This window comes from Lepisma saccharinum, chromosome 13 (assembly GCF_977018435.1).
Source record: "Lepisma saccharinum chromosome 13, izLepSacc3.1, whole genome shotgun sequence".
Taxonomy (NCBI): domain Eukaryota; kingdom Metazoa; phylum Arthropoda; class Insecta; order Zygentoma; family Lepismatidae; genus Lepisma; species Lepisma saccharinum.
Genome location: NC_139241.1, coordinates 9,082,737 through 9,103,008, shown reverse-complemented (window position 1 = coordinate 9,103,008; position 20,272 = coordinate 9,082,737). Strand labels below are relative to the sequence as shown.

Genomic DNA, 20,272 nt, shown 5'->3' with positions numbered 1-20,272 from the left:
GCGATTATGATATTGGTGAGAACGTTATACATTGTTTTCTGCAGTGTTTCGTTCACGTGGCGTTTGTTACTTACATGTTGTTTAAAAATGTATGCACACAGTAGCGTCGATTAGGTGTCTTAACTGAGCAAGGGGGGTGGGGAGGCAAGGAGAGTTTATTTTCTACTGGCTGCAATTAGAAGGAATCGTATTGAAAATGGAATTCGGGCAGATGATTTTGGCTCACATCTACTGGTAGACAAGGCTTAGACTATAGTGCGGGGACAAAAAGTGTGTATGGGGGGAGGGGAACTGCTCCCCATGACCCCCATCCCTAATCGTCGCCACTGTCAATACATTGAACTAATATGATAACCCCCCACTTCCCAATACGCTCGGCTTTAGTGGAATTCCGAAAAATATCGAGGATCCTAATGTACTGAAGTCACAGGGCAACAGTATCCTGTTATCTTTCAGAGTTGAACCAAATGTAGATAAAAAAAAAAATTCGGCACCTCAAAGAGCTTGAACTTGCATTAACGTCTGCTTCTGAATTGAGCAGGCCAACGATTATTGAACGTATCTCAGAAATATGTTCATTTGCAATGCACTTTGTTTCTTCAAGTAGCGTGAAGAGTGCTGCATGACCACTTGCGCCTCTTGATATGTCTTTTTCGGATTGATTTGATTTGTTTTAATTTATATTAGGTCGTTTTTCTTCCACTTTTGGCTAATTGCGAAGATGAGGACTGATGACAATATGGTGATATGGATGAAGGGACAATGTGGACGACAGCAACACGACCCTCACAGAAGATTATACTGACTGTGAGTCCTCGCTAGTCTGCCAAATGCAGTTAAATGTGTACTGCTTGGAAGTGAGGCGCTTTTCCGGTGTTCATAGGTTATCATAGGTTTAACAGTATTACCTCCGTAAATGATCTCAAGGATTTGTTGAAGACCTGAATCTGCCAATAGATAAACAACACATCTCATGAAACTAATCTTGACATGAAGACCACCCAGCCTTAGTATGGGCTACTTCAAGGAACTAACTGAGTTCTCATTGGCTACGATACAGAGTGCTTTCAGAAATATTGGTTGATCAAATGTGATGATGTTTGTGTGATTTACCTCTTTGATTGCCCACAAATACAGTGCAGTGTGGATTGAATGCATAACTGGAAGTAAAGAAATCGCTAGTTTCCCTGGATGATCACCTTTCTCGTTTATTTGTCGCAGGACCTGCCACAGAAGGACTCGTGTTGTATTGTTCATATATGTTTGTGATTATCCATTCATCCAGCCTTATCTTCGTGATGGGCGCAGTGGTAGCGTGGTCTCCTTATAATCAAAGGATCCCAGGTTCTATGCATGGTGGAGGCACATTGCACAATGGTTCTGATCCCACTTAAACTGTAGGTCCAGTCCCGATTAGCCTTACTGTGCATAAAGTGGGCTTACAACACCAACTCAATCAATCAATTATCTTCGTGATTAGCCAAAAATGGTAGAAAACGACCTAATATAAATTAAAACAAATCAAATCAATCCGAAAAAGACATATCAAGAGGCGCAAGGGGTCATGCAGCACTCTTCACGCTACATGAAGAAGCAAAGTCCATTGCAAATGAACATATTTCTGAGATACGTTCAATAATCGTTGGCCTGCTCAATTCAGAAGCAGACGTTAATGCAAGTTCAAGCTCTTTGAGGTGCCGAATTTTTTTTTATCTGCATTTGGTTCAACTCTGAAAGATAACAGGATACTGTTGCCCTGTGACTTCAGTACATTAGGATCCTCGATATTTTTCGGAATTCCACTAAAGCCGAGCGTATTGGGAAGTGGGGGGTTATCATATTAGTTCAATGTATTGACAGTGGCGACGATTAGGGATGGGGGTCATGGGGAGCAGTTCCCCCTCCCCCCATACACACTTCTTGTCCCCGCACTATAGTCTAAGCCTTGTCTACCAGTAGATGTGAGCCAAAATCATCTGCCCGAATTCCATTTTCAATACGATTCCTTCTAATTGCAGCCAGTAGAAAATAAACTATCCTTGCCTCCCCACCCCCCTTGCTCAGTTAAGACACCTAATCGACGCTACTGCGTGCATTCATTTTTAAACAACATGTAAGTAACAAACGCCACGTGAACGAAACACTGCAGAAAATAATGCATAACGTTCTCACCAATATCATAATCGCGCTCCGACGCCCGGGGTCCCTGATTCGAATCCCGGCCTGGGCATGGAAGTCTGTGAGTGTCCATTTATCAATTTCATCATTATATGATCACTCATTCCCATCTTCGCAAATTAGCCCAAAGTGGCACAAAAAGCGAAGTAAAATAAAGCAAATCAATCAATCAATCGACCAATATCATATGAAATGGAACACGTAAATTTAGGGAAACACATGACTGCATAAAACTCCATATCTCCTCAACCCCTGACTCTAGAGGCACGAAACAAAAAACAATCTCTAGAGGAAATCATAAGAAAATAATAAAGAAATTAAAGAAAATATTTGAATCTTTCTAATTCAATTAAGATTTATGGTAGCTCTATCAAACAAAAACCATAATTTAGCAAATTTTCTGTTCTTTCATTTTGGTTATCTTAACTTTTTGTGTACAATGCACCATTTTCGTGATATTATTTTTTTTTTAATTTTTAAGTTGAATTTTTTCCGCCATTTTCCAAGATTGTGGATTTTTAATATATTATTAACTATACCATCTTGCCAGGCGCGGCTCGTGCATAATTTTCCTGGGGGTTCACCAAAATTATGCAAAATGGACTTATCTAAACCTTTTGAGACACTACACGCTTTTGTTCGTAGATATAGTACTGGGAAAATTATCAAATTTTGGCCGGTAGATTACTGACAAAGTTAATTTGCTTTATGTTCAGATAACAGTGACAGAACCAAGGAGTGTGTGTGTAGGGGGCGATCATTTTAATTTAAGATTTTCGTATGGTATTGTAGCCCTATTTAGGGGTATCTCAGAATTCAGAAAATATTCTCGCCTCAATTTTGCCTCTTCCACTCGTGCCAACTCTTTTCTGGTCCCACCACTGTCAAATAGACTATATTATTGAAACTGGATCCTGAACCTACAGTTAAAAAATACAAATCTCTGCCTGCTAAAATGAGTATGTATCAGTCATCGAACCCAAGACCCCTTGATTACAAGATAATTCTTATATAACTATTCGCGACGCCAAGGGTCCCGGGTTCGAATCCCGGTCGGGCTTGGTTGTTTGTGAATGTCCATTCATCAATTTCATCATTTCATCACTCATCCCCATCTTCGCAAATTAGCCAAGAGGCACAAAACGCGAAGTAAAATAAACTAAATCAATCAATCAATCAATTATATAACTATTCGAAAGTATATCGCTAAATCAAAGCGATTAGATTCTATTCTATGCAATATGTTAACTTCTCGCACAGCAACAACTACACTCCTTCCAATACACAATCCACCTCACTCCACTCATCGTATCACCACGACAAATATATTTCAATCACCAGCCACGCACTTCAAAACAAACTAACAAGTATGGAGACAATGACACGTAACAAAGTCAAATGCGCGCGTCCCCTCGAACACCCTCTCGCGCTAGAGTATAACTGATCGCACGAAACCCAAACAACTTTTTGGTCGTCTTCTGACGTAAGTGCGAAATGCCTTCATTGTTAGGTTAGGCTTGAATAAATAGCAAATATTACATTTTTGGTCAAGCACGGTAAGCCCCGAAAATTGAGTGTATATATTCTAAGACAACTAAACCTAAAAAGCCTAACATGTCAACGAAAGCATTTAGTCTGACGTAAGAAGACCAAAAGGTTGTTTAAGTCTTGTCCGATAAGCAACCCCTCGCCCTCGCGCTATTTTTGACTTTTCGGCTCCTTCCACCTGAAGTGTTTCCATCTTAAAGATGAAAACTCTGAATGTGTAGGCAAGTTGTTTTCTATCATATTTATCTTATTTGTCCCATCATCTTTACTTCTAGCTTTCGTTCGGTGTTACCTCTACATTTATATTACACCCTCTTCATTAATCTAATAAGTCTTGTAAAATATAAAAATACAAAGAGAATGCCAAATGAATTCAAATTGAAACACATAGTGCAACACTGGAAGAGATAAGAGCGTGATTCACTCCAGCTCGCTGGTGATCCTACGAACTGCGCATGTCCGTTTTGACGAGACGGCCTTCCTCCAGTCTCAGACTGCATGTATTTTCGCCATATGTACGCGTCGAGCTTCTGCTAGCCGTCCTAAGCTTTTAGCATGGTAGGGGTTGGCTTGCGGAGGTTCAGCGGAGACTTTGCACGAAACGGAACTAGAGGGGAGCTGAGTGGCTCTGGCCCGCGGTTTCTCCTTCTCACTAAGAGAATTTGACACTCTACGCTTATGAACTTCTCAGTTATTGTTTATTTTGTATATTACTGGGGGTTCACTGCACATTTGCGCTATACAGCCAACCGCGCCTGCATCTTGCACAATCTGGCCCAAGAAGCATTTGTTTTGCAATTATTTCCGAGTGAAGCCGTATATATCCTCTACTATAGGGAACTATGTTCAATCTCGTGTTATTTTTTCCGATATGTAATATCTTATTTGTAACAAATCTTTATAAAACAAATAGCCGCGTTTCAAAATTAAGGTTTCGGTTTTATTTAAGGAGGGCGCCCTGGGCAGTCACCCGACCCTGAAGACGCCCTTGGCCAAAGGTCACGATCCGATATTAATATAATATTATTGTGAAAGAAACTGTGGTAGTCAATGAAGAACAAGCACGTATCAAGCTGTAAAATTAGTCAGAGCAGGTCTCTCAATGCTTGAAGTTCTTGGTTTGTTGATCATTATTCCAAGGACACAGCACACTCGCTGCCATGTACTAGATTCAAGCGCATAAATGTACATGTAATTTAACGGAATATAGTCATCTTTAATTTGTAATATAACTGCTCTCTACATACAGCATTCGGATGGAACACTGTCGTAAATCTGACTCCTGAACGCAATATTAGAATTGACTGACATCTATCGGCAAATGCACGAATTATTACCACACAGCGTATATAAGGAGGATAAACATTCTTCTCAACCTGCTACAAATGTTTATCTCAATTTCACTTGCAAATAATAATGCATTTACTATAAAGCAGGAACCGTGCTGGTCCTGTCGGTAGGGCGTCTGACTGCTACGCGGGAGACCCGGGCTCGATTCTCGGGGTGAGTGATTTAATGTCGCAATTTTTCCGGCCTTGTCCCCGTATAAAGAGGCTCTGGGGCTCACCCAGCTTAAATTAAATGGGTACCTGAGAGTAAAGGCGGCCGGAGTGTGGTGCTGATCACGTCACCTCCAACATGGCCTAGATCAATAGAATGTGTGGGGACCCCACTCCCGCATCCTTCTATACATATATGCCTAATGGGATGGTGCAAAGTGCATGGGGAACTTTACATTTTTTTTACTATACAGCGATCGTGATATATATATATATATATATATCCGGAACGGATGCGGTAATGGCAGATTCAACTTCACCTGGGTACATCGGGGCCGGCACATGGCCGCCACCTTGAAGTCCGCCATATTGGATCGAGGTCATTTTTGTTTCAAATGGCAAGGGGAGCATTTGGGGTATCAAAACACATTAGAATTTTCCAGGACAATGCTGTAATTAGTTTTGTGATAACTGTAACGGTACAAAAGTTATTGACACTGGCAACCATGTGCTGCTGTACCCACATGCATGTCCTGGACCTAGAGGATGTGCTCAATGTGGTTCCCATGGTGCCGAACACACTCTTCGAGGCGTGATATCCACTCTGCATGGACCCTTATGAGCATCTGTGAGGTGTTTGATCAAAGGCCCGCATGATGCGGTAGCGACTGTGGTGTGTGTAACAGATTTTCTCGGAGAACACAAGCTGTTTCAAGTAACCCCATACAGAAATGGATCTCACGGCTTGAAGAGTGTGTTCGGCACCATGGGAACCACATTGAGCACATCCTCTAGGTCCAGGACATGCATGTGGGTACAGCAGCACATGGTTGCCAGTGTCAATAACTTTTGTACCGTTACAGTTATCACAAAACTAATTACAGCATTGTCCTGGAAAATTCTAATGTGTTTTGATACCCCACATGACCCCCTTGACATTTCGAAGTTTTACCTCGATCAAATATGGCGGAATTCAAGATGGCTGACCGGAAGCAACCTCACACATGAGCTCCTTACCCCGATGTACCCAGGTGAAGTGGGACTGGGACTTTTCAATCAGCCTGTGCGTTCTGTGCTCTTAAATATTATAAACAATGCTTACAAGTGAAAAATAAATATAACATCCCAGGATGATCTACATGGCGAAAATTGAATGTATTCAAATGTTTGCGAGCGTGCTTACCTTTATGTGGGGCTAATTCCAGCAGAAAGTAATAGTATCAAGTATCAACTATGAGTACTTTCTAAAATGTTAAATAGCCTACATTAATGAGCTCGAAGACATAGGAAATTGTAAAATTCCACTCACCCCTTAGTTCATATTTGAGGAATATTTTGTCGTGCGAGATTTTAAACCTAGCTTACCCGTGACGCCGAGAAACTTGCTTACCTCAGGGGGACGGACCTCACAAGCCCACACTTTCTTTATCATTAATACTCAAGAAACCAATCACTGCTTGATTTGTTGATAATGTGCAGTTATTTATTACATATAATAATTACAGAAATTACCATCATGAATAAAAAATAATAACAAATTATTGCGTGAGTGTCGCACTAACAAAAACAATAATATTTTTTATTAATGTTTGTTGTTTATAGAGGGGCAGTGGTTTATTAATAATAATAGTTACTAAAATTTCCATCATTACCAACCAATTGTACACTGTCGCTGGCATTAGTGTCTACAATAACACATTCAAAGATGGCGCCTGATAGGCCCACCAAGTACATTTTGCCTCCTATTTAAATTACGTTTATGTTTTTATGAACAAAAGTAGTACAGAAATATTGAGGATATATTAGGGAACAATGTAATTTATTTTCAATTTTTTATAAATATTCTAACGGCTGAAAAATCAAGAAATTATAGGTGGTGGACATGACAGCCCCCCCCCCTCCTCGGGTAAGGTAGGGTTAAGACCGCTCAGTCCAATAGTGCAATTCACATCTTGGACCGATTGGGAAGTGTTTCCCCTCCTCGGAGGATCTCGCTCGGCTAGAAGCAACAGGTGAGGCAAATTGGATCATCAGCATTTTCTCAAACGCTTTCGACGCAATTTGTCCCGTCGAAATGAGATTGAAGTCGAGCCTGACTCAGCGAGTCGCGAGATTTCATCTCCTGCTGAAAATCTCATCGCGTCGACTTGGAGATGACGGGCGTTTTAAACACACGAAGGGGCGAGAGGGGAAACGACATATGGTCAGGAATGGGGCTTAGAAAAGGGTGGTTCGAATAATACTATGATTATGATAAAAAAAACAAGTACGTCATCTATACTTAGTATAAGGTAAAGTGCTCCCCTGTGCATTGCACCACGCCATGAAGGGTGTGTGGAGTTAGGGCCCTACACTTTCTTGTCCGAAGGTGGGGGTGATGTGATCAGCACCACGCCCCTGGTCGCCTTTACCCTCCAGAGTTTCCTCCAGGTAGTCACTTTGCACGATGCTGGGTGGAAGCCGCTTGAACAGGTGGAAAAAATTCCCGGTTCTCCCCCGAAGGAGATCGAACCCGGGTCTCTCGCATGGTAGTCAGACGCCCTAACGACGCCCATCTATATTTAGTACTTATATTAATTTAATACAAACAGGCACTATTATTTAATGCAACAACAAACAATTTCGCGCCTCCCTGAAGGTATAGGGGTGGCGTCGTCTCGTAATCAAGGGGTCCCGGGCTCGATACCCGGTGGAGGCACGGCAGTTCGGATATCACTTTAAACTGTGGGTCCAGTCCCGATTAGCCTATCTGTGCATAAAGTGGACTTAAAACAGAAACCAAAACAATCCAACAAACCTTATCCCTCAACAGTGGAGGAAACTAAAGGGGGCGATGAGGGCAGTTGCCCCCCACTTCTCGCGACTTTTCCCTCGCATTATGCTAAACCCTATCTACAAAGGAAAATATACTGCTTTCGCCTCCCCGCTTTTGGAACCCAATCGCCGCAACTGTCCCTAAGTGTAAGCGTATGTGAATTTTCCTACTGTTCCGTAAGCTTAAGGGTAAAAAACGATCGCAGAAAATAACAAAATTACCTTTGAAGCCAATCTAGTTGCGGGATAGTTTTGGACGTGTGTTATTCTCTGCACAGATTCTGTTTCCCTAACTTTCTAAATTGAATGCAGCTGTTTTTGTGCAACGGAACCAACTGCTTCACAACATCGTTGCACGATGTGCAACTCCTGTGAACCTCTGCCATTTCAGCAATTGGAACTATTTGGAATTCCCAACAGGTACAGAGAGCGTCCAGGGATGTAGTTTCGCTGCGGGCAAGCACCCCCCCCCCCTTTTACAGCATCATGCTTTGTGTATCTCCTGATTTAATTGACTCAAGAGTACCATCTGTAATCCACGAGTGTGTTCAATCCTAGAAACTACAAAACTACTTTTTAGAGCAAAATGACAAGTTGGGCCATTGCACTAGCGTCGTGCACAAAATTGAAGTTTGCTTTGTATTAAGTAAAAGAATAATGCATATTTATTGATATCAATTATCATTAAATTCTATTGTTCTGTAGTGTTTCCTCAATGCAATGCAGGGTGTTCCGAAAATGCTTACATTAAAATATATAAGATCAACAAAGGAAGAAATAATGAAGCGAAGGGAGAAATGAAGATTGCATATACAGTAAAACCTCGTTAATCCGGACTAATGGGGGGATAAGTTGACCGGTTTAACGAAAGCCTGGATTAACTGAAATAACCTAAATGAACAGTAGAAAGTGCATTAAAACTCCGTTTATAGCAACTAAACACGTTTATTATGATGTATTTAAAGTGCATAGGCCTAAATACACTATACAGTACAGTACAAAGTCTGCGGGAAACAGAATTTCATCAGTGGTTGACTGCCTTGTCTATTGGAAGTTCTCTTGTTGACTTCTAGCCACATTTAAAACCTTGCATTTCTCCTTTTTTTCCCCTTTTGCCTATCGTTATCACATCGTTAATCCGGACCCCGAAATGCCGGACTTTGCTTAATTCGGACAGGCAAAAGGGGGAAAAAAAAGAGGAATGCATGGTTTTAAATGTGGCTAGAAGTCAACAAGAGAACTTCCCAAAGAAAAGGCAGTCAACCACTGATGAAATTCTGTTTCCCGCAGACTTTGTACTGTACTGTATATAGTGTATTTAGGCCTATACACTTTAAATACATCATAATAAACGTGTTTAGTTGCTATAAAACGGAGTTTTAATGCACTTTCTACTGTTCTCTTAGGTTATTTCAGTTAATCCGGACTTTCGTTAAACCTGCCAACGTATCCCCCATTAGTCCGGATTAACGAGGTTTTACTGTATATTTATGCCTCGTTGATAATCCTACTACTATTACTACTACTACTACTACTAATATAAAAATAATAGTATTATTTTATTATTATTATTATTAGTACGTTTTTCCTGGTACTTGCCCCCACCCAGACAAAAATTCGTGGTTGCCCCTGTGGTCTGCGGGGTATTCCCCGCTCTCCACTTCCCTTGCCAGCATGTAGGTTGCCCGCCGTAAGACCAGACAAGAGTTGTATTCTGTCTCTTTGCCTCATTCTATATGGTGTTGATTTACAAGACCTTTCTTTGCAGGCCCCCCAGACGGTGCGGCCCTGGAGTGGCATCAAGGACGCGGTGGACTTCGGGCCGATGTGCATCCAACCCCCGAAGCAGAGGATCTGGGCTACAGTGAGGGCGCGGGGAAAGATTATCATGAGGGAGAGGAAACTCGAGAATTACGCCATGGACGAAAACTGCCTCAACCTCAATGTCTACTTGCCTCTGGTAAGAGATTCCACCAACATCAGACACGTATCTAGAAATAAATATTCACTAACAATAATAATAATATAAATGTTTATAATTTATACATTAATAAAATTAATAGGTTTGTTCATAATCATTATTAGAAAGGCATTTTTTTAATACCGTTATTGTTAATACAATATTACAGTATTAGTCTATTTGAATAGGTAAAAAGACTGTATTAAGAATAGAGAACAGCGCGTGCTCGTTGTCTACGTTAAGTGTAGTTAAGCCGGCCCCCGTGGCGGAGTGGTTAGCACAATGCGCTAGGATGCCAGAGGTTCCGGGTTCGAATCCCGGCTAGGGCATGGATGTTTGTGAGTGTTCATTCATCAATTTCATCATATCATTATTCATCCCCATCTTTGCAAATTAGCCAAAAGTGGTACAAGAAGCAAAGTCAAATAGAGCAAGTAAATCAATCAATCAATAGGTAAAAGTGGTACAAGAAGCGAAGTAAGATAAAGCAAGTCAATCAATCAATCAATAGCCAAACGCGGTACAAGAAGCGAAGTTAAATAAAGCAAATCAATCAATCAATTAATCAATCAATAGGCAAACGTATCACAAGAAGCGAAGTAAGATAAATCAAGTCAATCAATCAATAAATCAATCAATCAATACCCAAACATGGTACAAGAAACGAAGTAAAATAAAGCAAGTCCATCAATCAATCAACAGCCAAACGTGGCACAAGAAGCGAAGTAAGATAAAGCAAGTTAATCAATCAATCAATAGCCAAAAGTGGTACAAGAAGCGAAGTAACACAAAACAAGTCAATCAATCAATAGCCAAACGTGGTACAAGAAGCGAAGGAAAATAATGCAAGTCAATCAATCAATCAATAGGCAAAAGTGATACAAGAAGCGAAGTAAGATAAAGCAAGTCAATCAGTCAATCAAAAGCCAAAAGCAGTACAAGAAGCGAAGTAAAATAAAGTAAGTCAATCAATCAATCAATAGGCAAAAGTGGTACAAGAAGCGAAGTAAAATAAAGCAAGTCAATTAATCAATCAATAGGGAAAAGTGATACAAGAAGCGAAGTAAGATAAAGCAAGTCAATCAGTCAATCAATAGACAAAAGTGGTACAAGAAGCGAAGTAAAATAAAGAAAATCAATCAATCAACCAATCAATAGCCAAACGTGGTACAAGAAGCGAAGTAAAATAAAGTAAATCAATCAATCAATTAATCAATAAAGCAAAAGTGGTTCAAAAAGCGAAGTAAAATAAAGCAAGTCAATCAATCATTCAATAGGCAAAAGTGGTACAAGAAGCGAAGTAAGATAAAGCAAGTCAATCAGTCAATCAATAGCAAAAAGTGATACAAGAAGCGAAGTAAAATAAAGCAAGTAAATCAATCAATCAATCAATAGGCAAAAGTGGTACAAGAAGCGAAGTAAAATAACGCAAGTCAATCAATAGACAAAAGTGGTACAAGAAGCGAAGTAAAATAAAGCAAGTGAATCAATCAATCAGTAGGCAAACGTGGCACAAGAAGCGAAGTGAGATGAAACAAGTCAATCAATCAATCAATCAATAGGCAAAAGTGGTACAAGAAGCGAAGTAAAATAAAGCAAGTCAATCAATCAATCAATAGGCAAAATTGGTACAAGAAGCGAAGTAAAATAAAGCAAATCAATCAATAGCCAAACGTGGCACAAGAAGCGAAGTGAGATGAAACAAGTCAATAAATCAATCAATAGCCAAAAGTGGCACAAGATGCTAAGTAAGATAAAGCAAATTAATAAATCAATCAATTAATAGCCAAAAGTGGTACAATGAACAAAGTAAAATAAATCAAGTCAATTAATTAATATGCAAACTTGGTACAAGAAACGAAGTAAGAAAAAGCAACTAAATCAATCAATGAATCAATTGCCAAAAGTGACACAAGAAGCTAAGTAAGATAAAGCAAATCAATCAATCAAGAGCCAAAAGTGGTACAAGAAACGAAGTAAAATAGAGCAATTAAATCAATCAATGAATCAATAGCCAAAAGTGGTACAAGAAGCGAAGTAAGATAAAGCAAATTAAACAATCAATCAATCAATAGCCAAAAGTGATACAAGAAGCGAAGTAAATTAAAGCAAGTAAATCAATCAATGAATCAATAGCCAAAAGTGACACAAGAAGCTAAGTAAGATAAAGCAAATCAATCAATCAATAGCCAAAAGAAGTACAAGAAACGAAGTAAAATAGAGCAATTAAATCAATCAATGAATCAATAGCCAAAAGTGGTACAAGAAGCGAAGTAAGGTAAAACAAATCAATCTATTAATCAATCAATAGCCAAAAGTGGTACAAGAAGCGAAGTAAAATAAAGCAAATTAAACAATCAATCAATAGCCAAAAGTGGTACAAGGAACGAAGTAAAATAAAGCAAATCAATCAATCAATATCCAAAAGTGGTAGAAGAAACGAAGTAAAATAGAGCAATTAAATCAATCAATGATTCAATAGCCAAAAGTGGTACAAGAAGCGAAGTAAAATGAAACAAATCAATCAATTAATCAATCAATAGCCATAAGTGGTACAAGGAGCGAAGTAAAATAAAGCAATTTAAACAATCAATCAATCAATAGGCAAAAGTGGTACAAGAAGCGAAGTAAAATAATGCAAGTCAATCAATCAATCAATAGCCAAAAGTGGCGCAAGAAGCAAAGTAAGATAAAGCAAGTCAATCAATCAATAAGGCAAAAGTGGTACAAGAAGCGAAGTAAAATAAAACAAGTCAATCAATCAATCAATAGGCAAAAGTGGTACAAGAAGCGAAGTTAGATAAAGCAAATCAATCAATAGGCAAAAGTGGTACAAGAAGCGAAGTAAAATAAAGCAAGTCAAACAATCAATCAATAGGAAAACGTGGCACAAGAAGCGAAGTGATATGAAACAAGTCGATCAATGAATCAATAGGCAAAAGTGGTACAAGAAGCGAAGTAAAATAAAGCAAGTCAATCAATCAATCAATGGCCAAACGTGGTACAAGAAGCGAAGTAAAATAAAGCAAGTCAATCAATCAATCAATAGCCAAACGTGGCACAAGAAGCGAAGTGAGATGAAACAAGTCAATCAATCAATCAATAGCCAAAAGTGACACAAGATGCTAAGTAAGATAAAAAAAATCAATAAATCAATCAATTAATAGCCAAAAGTGGTACCATGAACAAAGTAAAATAAATCAAGTCAATCAATTAATAAGCAAACGTGGTACAAGAAGCGAAGTAAATTGAAGCAAGTAAATCAATCAATGAATCAATAGCCAAAAGTGACACAAGAAGCTAAGTAAGATAAAGCAAATCAATCAATCAATAGCGAAAAGTGGTACAAGAAACAAAGTAAAATAGATCAATTAAAACAATCAATGGATCAATAGCCAAAAGTGGTACAAGAAGCGAAGTAAGAAAAAGCAAATTAAACGATCAATAAATCAATAGCAAAAAGTGATACAAGAAGCGAAGTAAATTAAAGCAAGTAAATCAATCAATGAATCAATAGCCAAAAGTGACACAAGAAGCTAAGTAAGATAAAGCAAATCAATCAATCAATAGCCAAAAGTGGTACAAGAAACGAAATAAAATAGAGCAATTAAATCAATCAATGAATCAATAGCCAAAAGTGGTACAAGAATCGAAGTAAGATAAAACAAATCAATCAATTAATCAATCAATAGCCAAAAGTGGTACAAGGAGCGAAGTAAAATAAAGCAAATTAAACAATCAATCAATCAATAGCCAAAAGTGGTACAAGGAGCGAAGTAAATTAAAGCAAGTCAATCAATCAATAGCCAAAAGTGGCGCAAGAAGCGAAGTAAGATAAAACAAATCAATCAATTAATCAATCAATAGGCAAAAGTAGTACAAGAGGCGAAGTAAAATAAAGCAAGTCAACCAATCAATAGCCAAACGTGGTACAAGAAGCGAAGTGAGATAAAGCAAGTCAATCAATCAATCAATAGCCAAAAGTGGTACAAGAAACGAAATAAAATAGAGCAATTAAATCAATCAATGAATCAATAGCCAAAAGTGGTACAAGAAGCGAAGTAAGATAAAACAAATCAATCAATTAATCAATCAATAGCCAAAAGTGGTACAAGGAGCGAAGTAAAATAAGGCAAATTAAACAATCAATCAATCAATTACCAAAAGTGGTACAAGGAGCGAAGTAAAATAAAGCAAGTCAATCAATCAATAGCCAAAAGTGGCGCAAGAAGCGAAGTAAGATAAAGTAAGTCAATCAATCGATCAATCAATAGGCAAAAGTGGTACAAGAAGCGAAGTAAAATAAAGCAAGTCAATCAATCAATAGCCAAACGTGGTGCAAGAAGCGAAGTAAGATAAAGCAAGTCAATCAATCAATCAATAGGCAAAAGTGATACAAGAAGCGAAGTAAAATCAAGCAAATCAATCAATCAATCAATAGGCAAAAGTGGTACAAGAGGCGAAGTAAAATAAAGCAAGTCAATCAATCAATCAATAGGAAAACGTGGCACAAGAAGCAAAGCAAAATAAAGCAAGTCAATCAATCATTAAGGTGGTTATGATAGGTAGGACAGTGACATGAAGGCATATTTACCGGATGTGGGGATAGGGCTCCATATATTTTCGGTTATTTCGGTAGTGACGTGATCAGCACCACGTTCCGGCCCCCTGGTTGTTCACAAGTACTCATTGATTTAAGGATGGGTGAGGTCAGAGCTGTTTTATGCGTGGACAAGGCCGGAAAAATTCCGACCTTAGATCACCCACCCCGGAAATCGAACACGGGTCTTCCGCGTAGCAGTCAGACGGCCTACCGACTAAACCAGGTTCCTTAAAATTTATATTAAAACAACTCTCCTGGCAAGCGAATTAATGTAAAAAATTACAAGTTGAAATATTTACTGAATAACGAAAAGGATGTTGTGTCCACTTGACGAAAAGTAAAGTTTCTGATTAATAATGTATAATATTATAAGGTGTAGTAGTGCATAAATCTCCTTTGGCACTGTCATTCAAAGCCGTATGATCGCAATGTAATGCTTACCTTCTAGTAAGTTCGGTGGAAAAAAATATCCCTCGATTATACAACAAAACAAGTATATTTTGATTATTTAAGTTTAATACTTGAAAAATCTTTTGGGGGCGGACCCCCCTGAACCCCGTCTAAATACATCATTGACGGTCACCACCTCTGCCGTTGGATTTGTCTCTTTTGGCGTCCCTTTCCATCCACTTTGAGCACGATGAGAATAATAATTAGGTGAACGTGAGAAACAAGATCACCAGTCTTTTCCGTCTACAAACCAACTTATCTGAGCAGTTATCAGGAGAGAAAAGAAGGATTTTTGTGCATCCGATTATACGGAACAACGGATTACCGAAACTCTACTGTAAGTATACCTATTTCTAGATTTGCCAGCGTAACCCTCAAGTATTAGATTTGAATTGTGTCTACGAGTTTGAGTCTTTTAAGTCCACTTTATGCACAGATAGGCTAATCGGGACTGGACCTACAGTTTAAAGTAGGATCCGAACCACTGTATGCTTACACTGAGGTTGGAACCCGTAACCCCTTGATTAATCAAGGCGACGACGTTACCACTACGCCATCGGGGAGGCCCGTATAAAAAGGCAAAGTCTACTTTTTTGGAAAAAACAACCTCCAGGGTTAACAAATCCTAGAAAAGCTACGTAAAATAAGAAATAAAAAAAAATCAAGAATATGTTTTTTTAAACAGATTTTGACCTAAGTACTCGTGGAATTACCGCTTTCCGTTCATAACGTTAAATCTGTAACTTCTTTGCGAATTTTGTAAGTAAGTATCACACGCATACACACACACACACACACACCGTTATCTCGTAGTGGTAACATTGTCCTTCTGTAATCAAGGGGTCCTGGGTTAGATAGCCGATTGGTTCGGATATCACTTTAAACTGTAGGTCCAGTCCCAATTAGCCTTACTGTGCATAAAGTGGACTTAAAACACCAAATCATTCATTCATTCACACTCCGTTCTCTTTCCCTTTCGCACACACAGAGAAATGAAGAAAGAATTCGATCAAAACACCAAATAGGCTGCTGGCAATGGCAACCTCTGCATCAGTACAAGTAAAAATCAATTTCTTAAAAACTAACAGGATACAAGAGAGAAATTAATGAACGTAGTCATGGACAATTTGCCGAGCAATACTTGTGGATCCCACTGCACATATATGTAATTTCCAACCTTCCCCCCTTACACATATACACAAGCTCCAACTGTAAATGTACTATTAGCCAACCTCGGAAGAAATGCCCAACTTGAGTGAACGAATCCAATTCGCAAGAAAGGGAAAGGAGGTTGAAAACATGCACACTCCCTAGAAGCTCCAGATTTCGTTTGTATGCGTTCAGTTTTTTATTATCATTCGCTTTGTGCTACAACGATGATTGAAGTTGTCTGGTAGCAGCAGACGACAATAATTCTTAATTCACTTATATTCATCGTGGGTAAAACATAACTCACTTGCACCTACTCCAAGTACTAACTTGTAACGTGTATAAAGCAAATATAATCAACTCTTTTGTGCGCTTCCAGAGCAACCACTCGGAGTCCAACAAACTGCCCGTCCTGGTGTTCATCCATGGAGGCTCCTACTACATGAACGGAGGCAGGCTGTATCCAGGGGAGAAACTGGCAACACTGGGAGTCATCGTGGTCACATTCAACTACCGATTAGGACCCTTCGGTAAGTTCACGAAATAACTACATTAGTCTCTAAAGCTTTTGAAGGTTGTTATTAAAATAAACTTATAGCGATATCACTTTTAGAATATTGTAAAACATATCTACTATTTTAGTCATAAATTGACATGTTGTTCTGCCTATATTAGCAAGAAAACAGCAAAAAATTAGGTTAAACAGCGCTTCGAAAAGCAACAAACAAAACACTGTCCACTAAGTTGATCCTGCAAGTGATTACACAGACATAGAACAACAACCATGGACTATTGGAAAAAAATAAAAACATCATTTATTCCAACTGCTAACTTCTTGAAGGGTGAGTTCTTAAGAATGAAGAATATAATTTATTTTAATCATTCTAATAAGTAGTATAACTATTGGTCTAATTTTATCTATTATCCCATTTTCTTCCTACTAGCCCTTCACCTAATTCGGACCGCTATTACATTAACTTATTTATTAAGATATACCTAACTAGTGGCGTAGCAAGGGTTGGGCGAAGTGGGCGAAGTGGGCGAGCGCCCGGGGCCTCGCGTCTGAGGGGGGGGGTGTCCTCACGTTCCATGGGACTGATACGAAGAATGTATTAAATAGAAGATAGGGAAAAAGATGGAAAAAGGCTAATTTTTGTATGCAATAGAATTAAAACATTATGTTTTTATCTGGCTTTAAATTGTAGTTAAACGTCATAATATGTCAAATCAGGATCACAATAACACAAAGCTTATAAAGATCGTGAAAGGCAATTTTGAACGTCTTAATTCAACCATTGCAAGCAGCCATGTACGCCGCAGTATTTTTTATCGGGGGGTAAAGTAAAATTTCATATCTTGCCCTTCAGTCATAGAAACTTTTAATGTTGTTGTTAGAGGAGAAGGTCTAAATATGGGCGAAGGTCTAAATATGGGCGAAGGTTTAAATATGGGTTTTGTAGTTATCAGCGCTCCCTGCAGCCTGGCAGAGGCTATGCGAACTGGTTATCTGTCAAGGACAAAGGCTGCGGCGCCAATTCGCAAGAGAAAGTGGTGGTTAGTTTCCGCCTTGGACGCTGATATAGAATTGCTACCTCCGAAAACTTTTTGCAGGTATGTTTTAACTCAGCGTTTTCTGAATTGTCATCTGCTTTGTATAGGTTATGATGTTATCGGTACATAAAACAAATGTGGGCTTTTATAATGTCATGATTTGTTTGTGAAATATGTACCACAGAGAGTGAAAATAAATTGAAGAAGAAAAATAGCGTGATGGTCTAAATATGGGCTATGACCTGAGGTCTAATGTTGAGATCACATTTTCAACAAATATTTGGATGTTTTTCTTAATTTCGACTTTTCCCATTCCGCGTGATTTTCAAAACAACAGATTATTCATAAATATGAATTTTATAATGTTTTAGCGATAAATGACTGTTTTTTTAATTTTTAATTGCTTTTTGTGATATTGCCACTAGTAGCCCATATTTAGACCACAATTTTGAAATACATAATTTTACCATTTTTTGGAAATTGCTTTTTTTTTAAAAAAAAAATGGAGACCTTCTATACTTTAGCATTTAAGTAGGCTATATATTTCATAGAAATGCATTTTAAAGGCAGGTGCTTGATATTTTAATGTTTTCCTCCGAAAATGAAAAATAAGAAGGGGGCCCATATTTAGACCTTTTCCTCTATTATTATAATTATTGTTATTATTTTACAAATAAGAAAATTGAAGTTGACATGAAAATTGTTGACAAGTTCAGTCTTGAGTCGACTATTGAAATTGAAACTGGATTCGCCTTAGTTCCTTTTCATTAACATCTATCACTTTGTTGATTAACAGTTCCATGCTTTTATCGTTCCTAGTTAAGACAGTCAACGTAATTTTAATGCATAGTGAAAACATTCTCTCGTTATTTTGTTGGACATGGCACGTAACTTACAGCAGTGCCGGATCCAGAAATTACTGTTGGGAGGGGTGAATTTCTGAGTCGGGTATCTCACCGAACCTACAATTGCACTGCTTTATATGAACAATAGCTATATGGTTACTTTAGCAGGAGACAAGTATGCTCTAGGGATTAGCTCTTTTAAGGGCGGAAGAGAAGGTTATCCATTGCGTAGCAACATATTGTGGAGTCTGGGCGAGATCAGAATGCAAAGCTCCGTTCTTTAAAATTTACATCTCAAAGTGCATAGATACAAAATCTTCAGGCATGCGTCAGCAATATGAAATTTAAATATCGTATTTCTTCGAATTCCAGGCGCAACTTTTTCTCGGGTCTTTGATCTTGAAACTTTAGGCGAACCTTGGATTCCATGGCGTATTGATCAAAGTATGTATGCATGAACAGGGGTAGAAAAATACAAGACGTTTGAAAATTTTCACGTGCTGCCTGAATTTTCAAATTCAGAGCTATTTTTTTTATATTTCTAGTTCGCTTATGGAAATTTCCATTACCTTTTTTTTAATAAAAATAACGAACACAGTATAATGTTTTTAATGTTTGTGTGTTTTCTGTATCACGTGTAACATTACATCATAATAATAAACATTCCATTATAAATATTTTCACTGTTGCGAATATGGCAATATGGTAGAGTCGGCCATATATTAGAATTATTGCATCGTTTTTCATGTTGTTGTCAATTGAGCCTTCTTGAGGAAGAATTAATTACTTTTAATCCAATCCAATTAATAAATTACATGTTTTAAGATCATATTTCAAATTGCTTTGCTTTATCTTAGCTGGATTCATGTCTTTCTTAGACCATATTTGCAAATAAGAAAAAAAGAGCTAGCTATTGAGCACTGGCGTACGCAGAGGGGGCTGAAGGGGCTACATTCCTTTCTGAAATTTTGAGAAAATCAACATTTTCAAATAAAAGCAGTGAAGAACTCGGGGGAAAACCAGAGTGGCAAATGCAAAGGCTCCTTTTGAGAGAGGAAAATTATAAAAATATCTAATATCGTATTGTGTATGCAATCCCTCCCCCCCAGAAAGCACCCCCGCCGTTACAATTCCAGCCCCTCCCGAAAATAATCCTGCGTACGCCAGTGCTCCTGAGGAAAAGGGACTGGCCCCTGAATTCTAACCCTTTAGGTAAATATACCATGGTATTAGTGTAATATACAATGAAGTATTTACAAATTTCAATAATCAAGTTTTCTCCTCGATGTTGTACCGAAGTACAAGTATTGGTAAAAAAATCCGTTAACGAAATTTTGTTTCCTTTAAATTTGTTGTTAGAACAATCAACATTTCACATCAAAGAGTCAGTCTGTTTTTAGTATCGAGCTCCGTGATTTGTTCTTATGTTGGTGTTCCTGTAAATAGGTGGTCGGTGAGCCAGCTTTTGCAAAGTGCACATCAAACGGACATTAAAAACGGAGAGACAGAAGCATCATTCATATGATGCAGCACTTAAAGAAAGTTATTCTGTGTGCTGAGGATTTTGGGAACCGTGAATCCAGTCGGCCATTTACCGTAAGTGAAGTGTCCGTTCGTCGTTGAAGACGTCAACGACAGAAATATGTCGTTATCAGCCTCTATCTTATACATGGGA

At 38.4% G+C, this 20,272-nt stretch overlaps 1 protein-coding gene across 1 annotated transcript in view; it reads left to right on the top strand.

Moving 5' to 3' along the window:
- The window catches only part of LOC145997128 (carboxylesterase 1E-like), a 293,171-nt gene that overhangs the window by 220,996 nt on the left and 51,903 nt on the right, over positions 1–20,272 (top strand). Inside the window, exons 2-3 of the mRNA XM_083133758.1 lie at positions 9,808–9,999; positions 16,581–16,731. Of these exons, the coding sequence (XP_082989884.1) occupies positions 9,808–9,999; positions 16,581–16,731 (343 nt within the window). The remainder of the gene's footprint in view (positions 1–9,807; positions 10,000–16,580; positions 16,732–20,272) is intronic.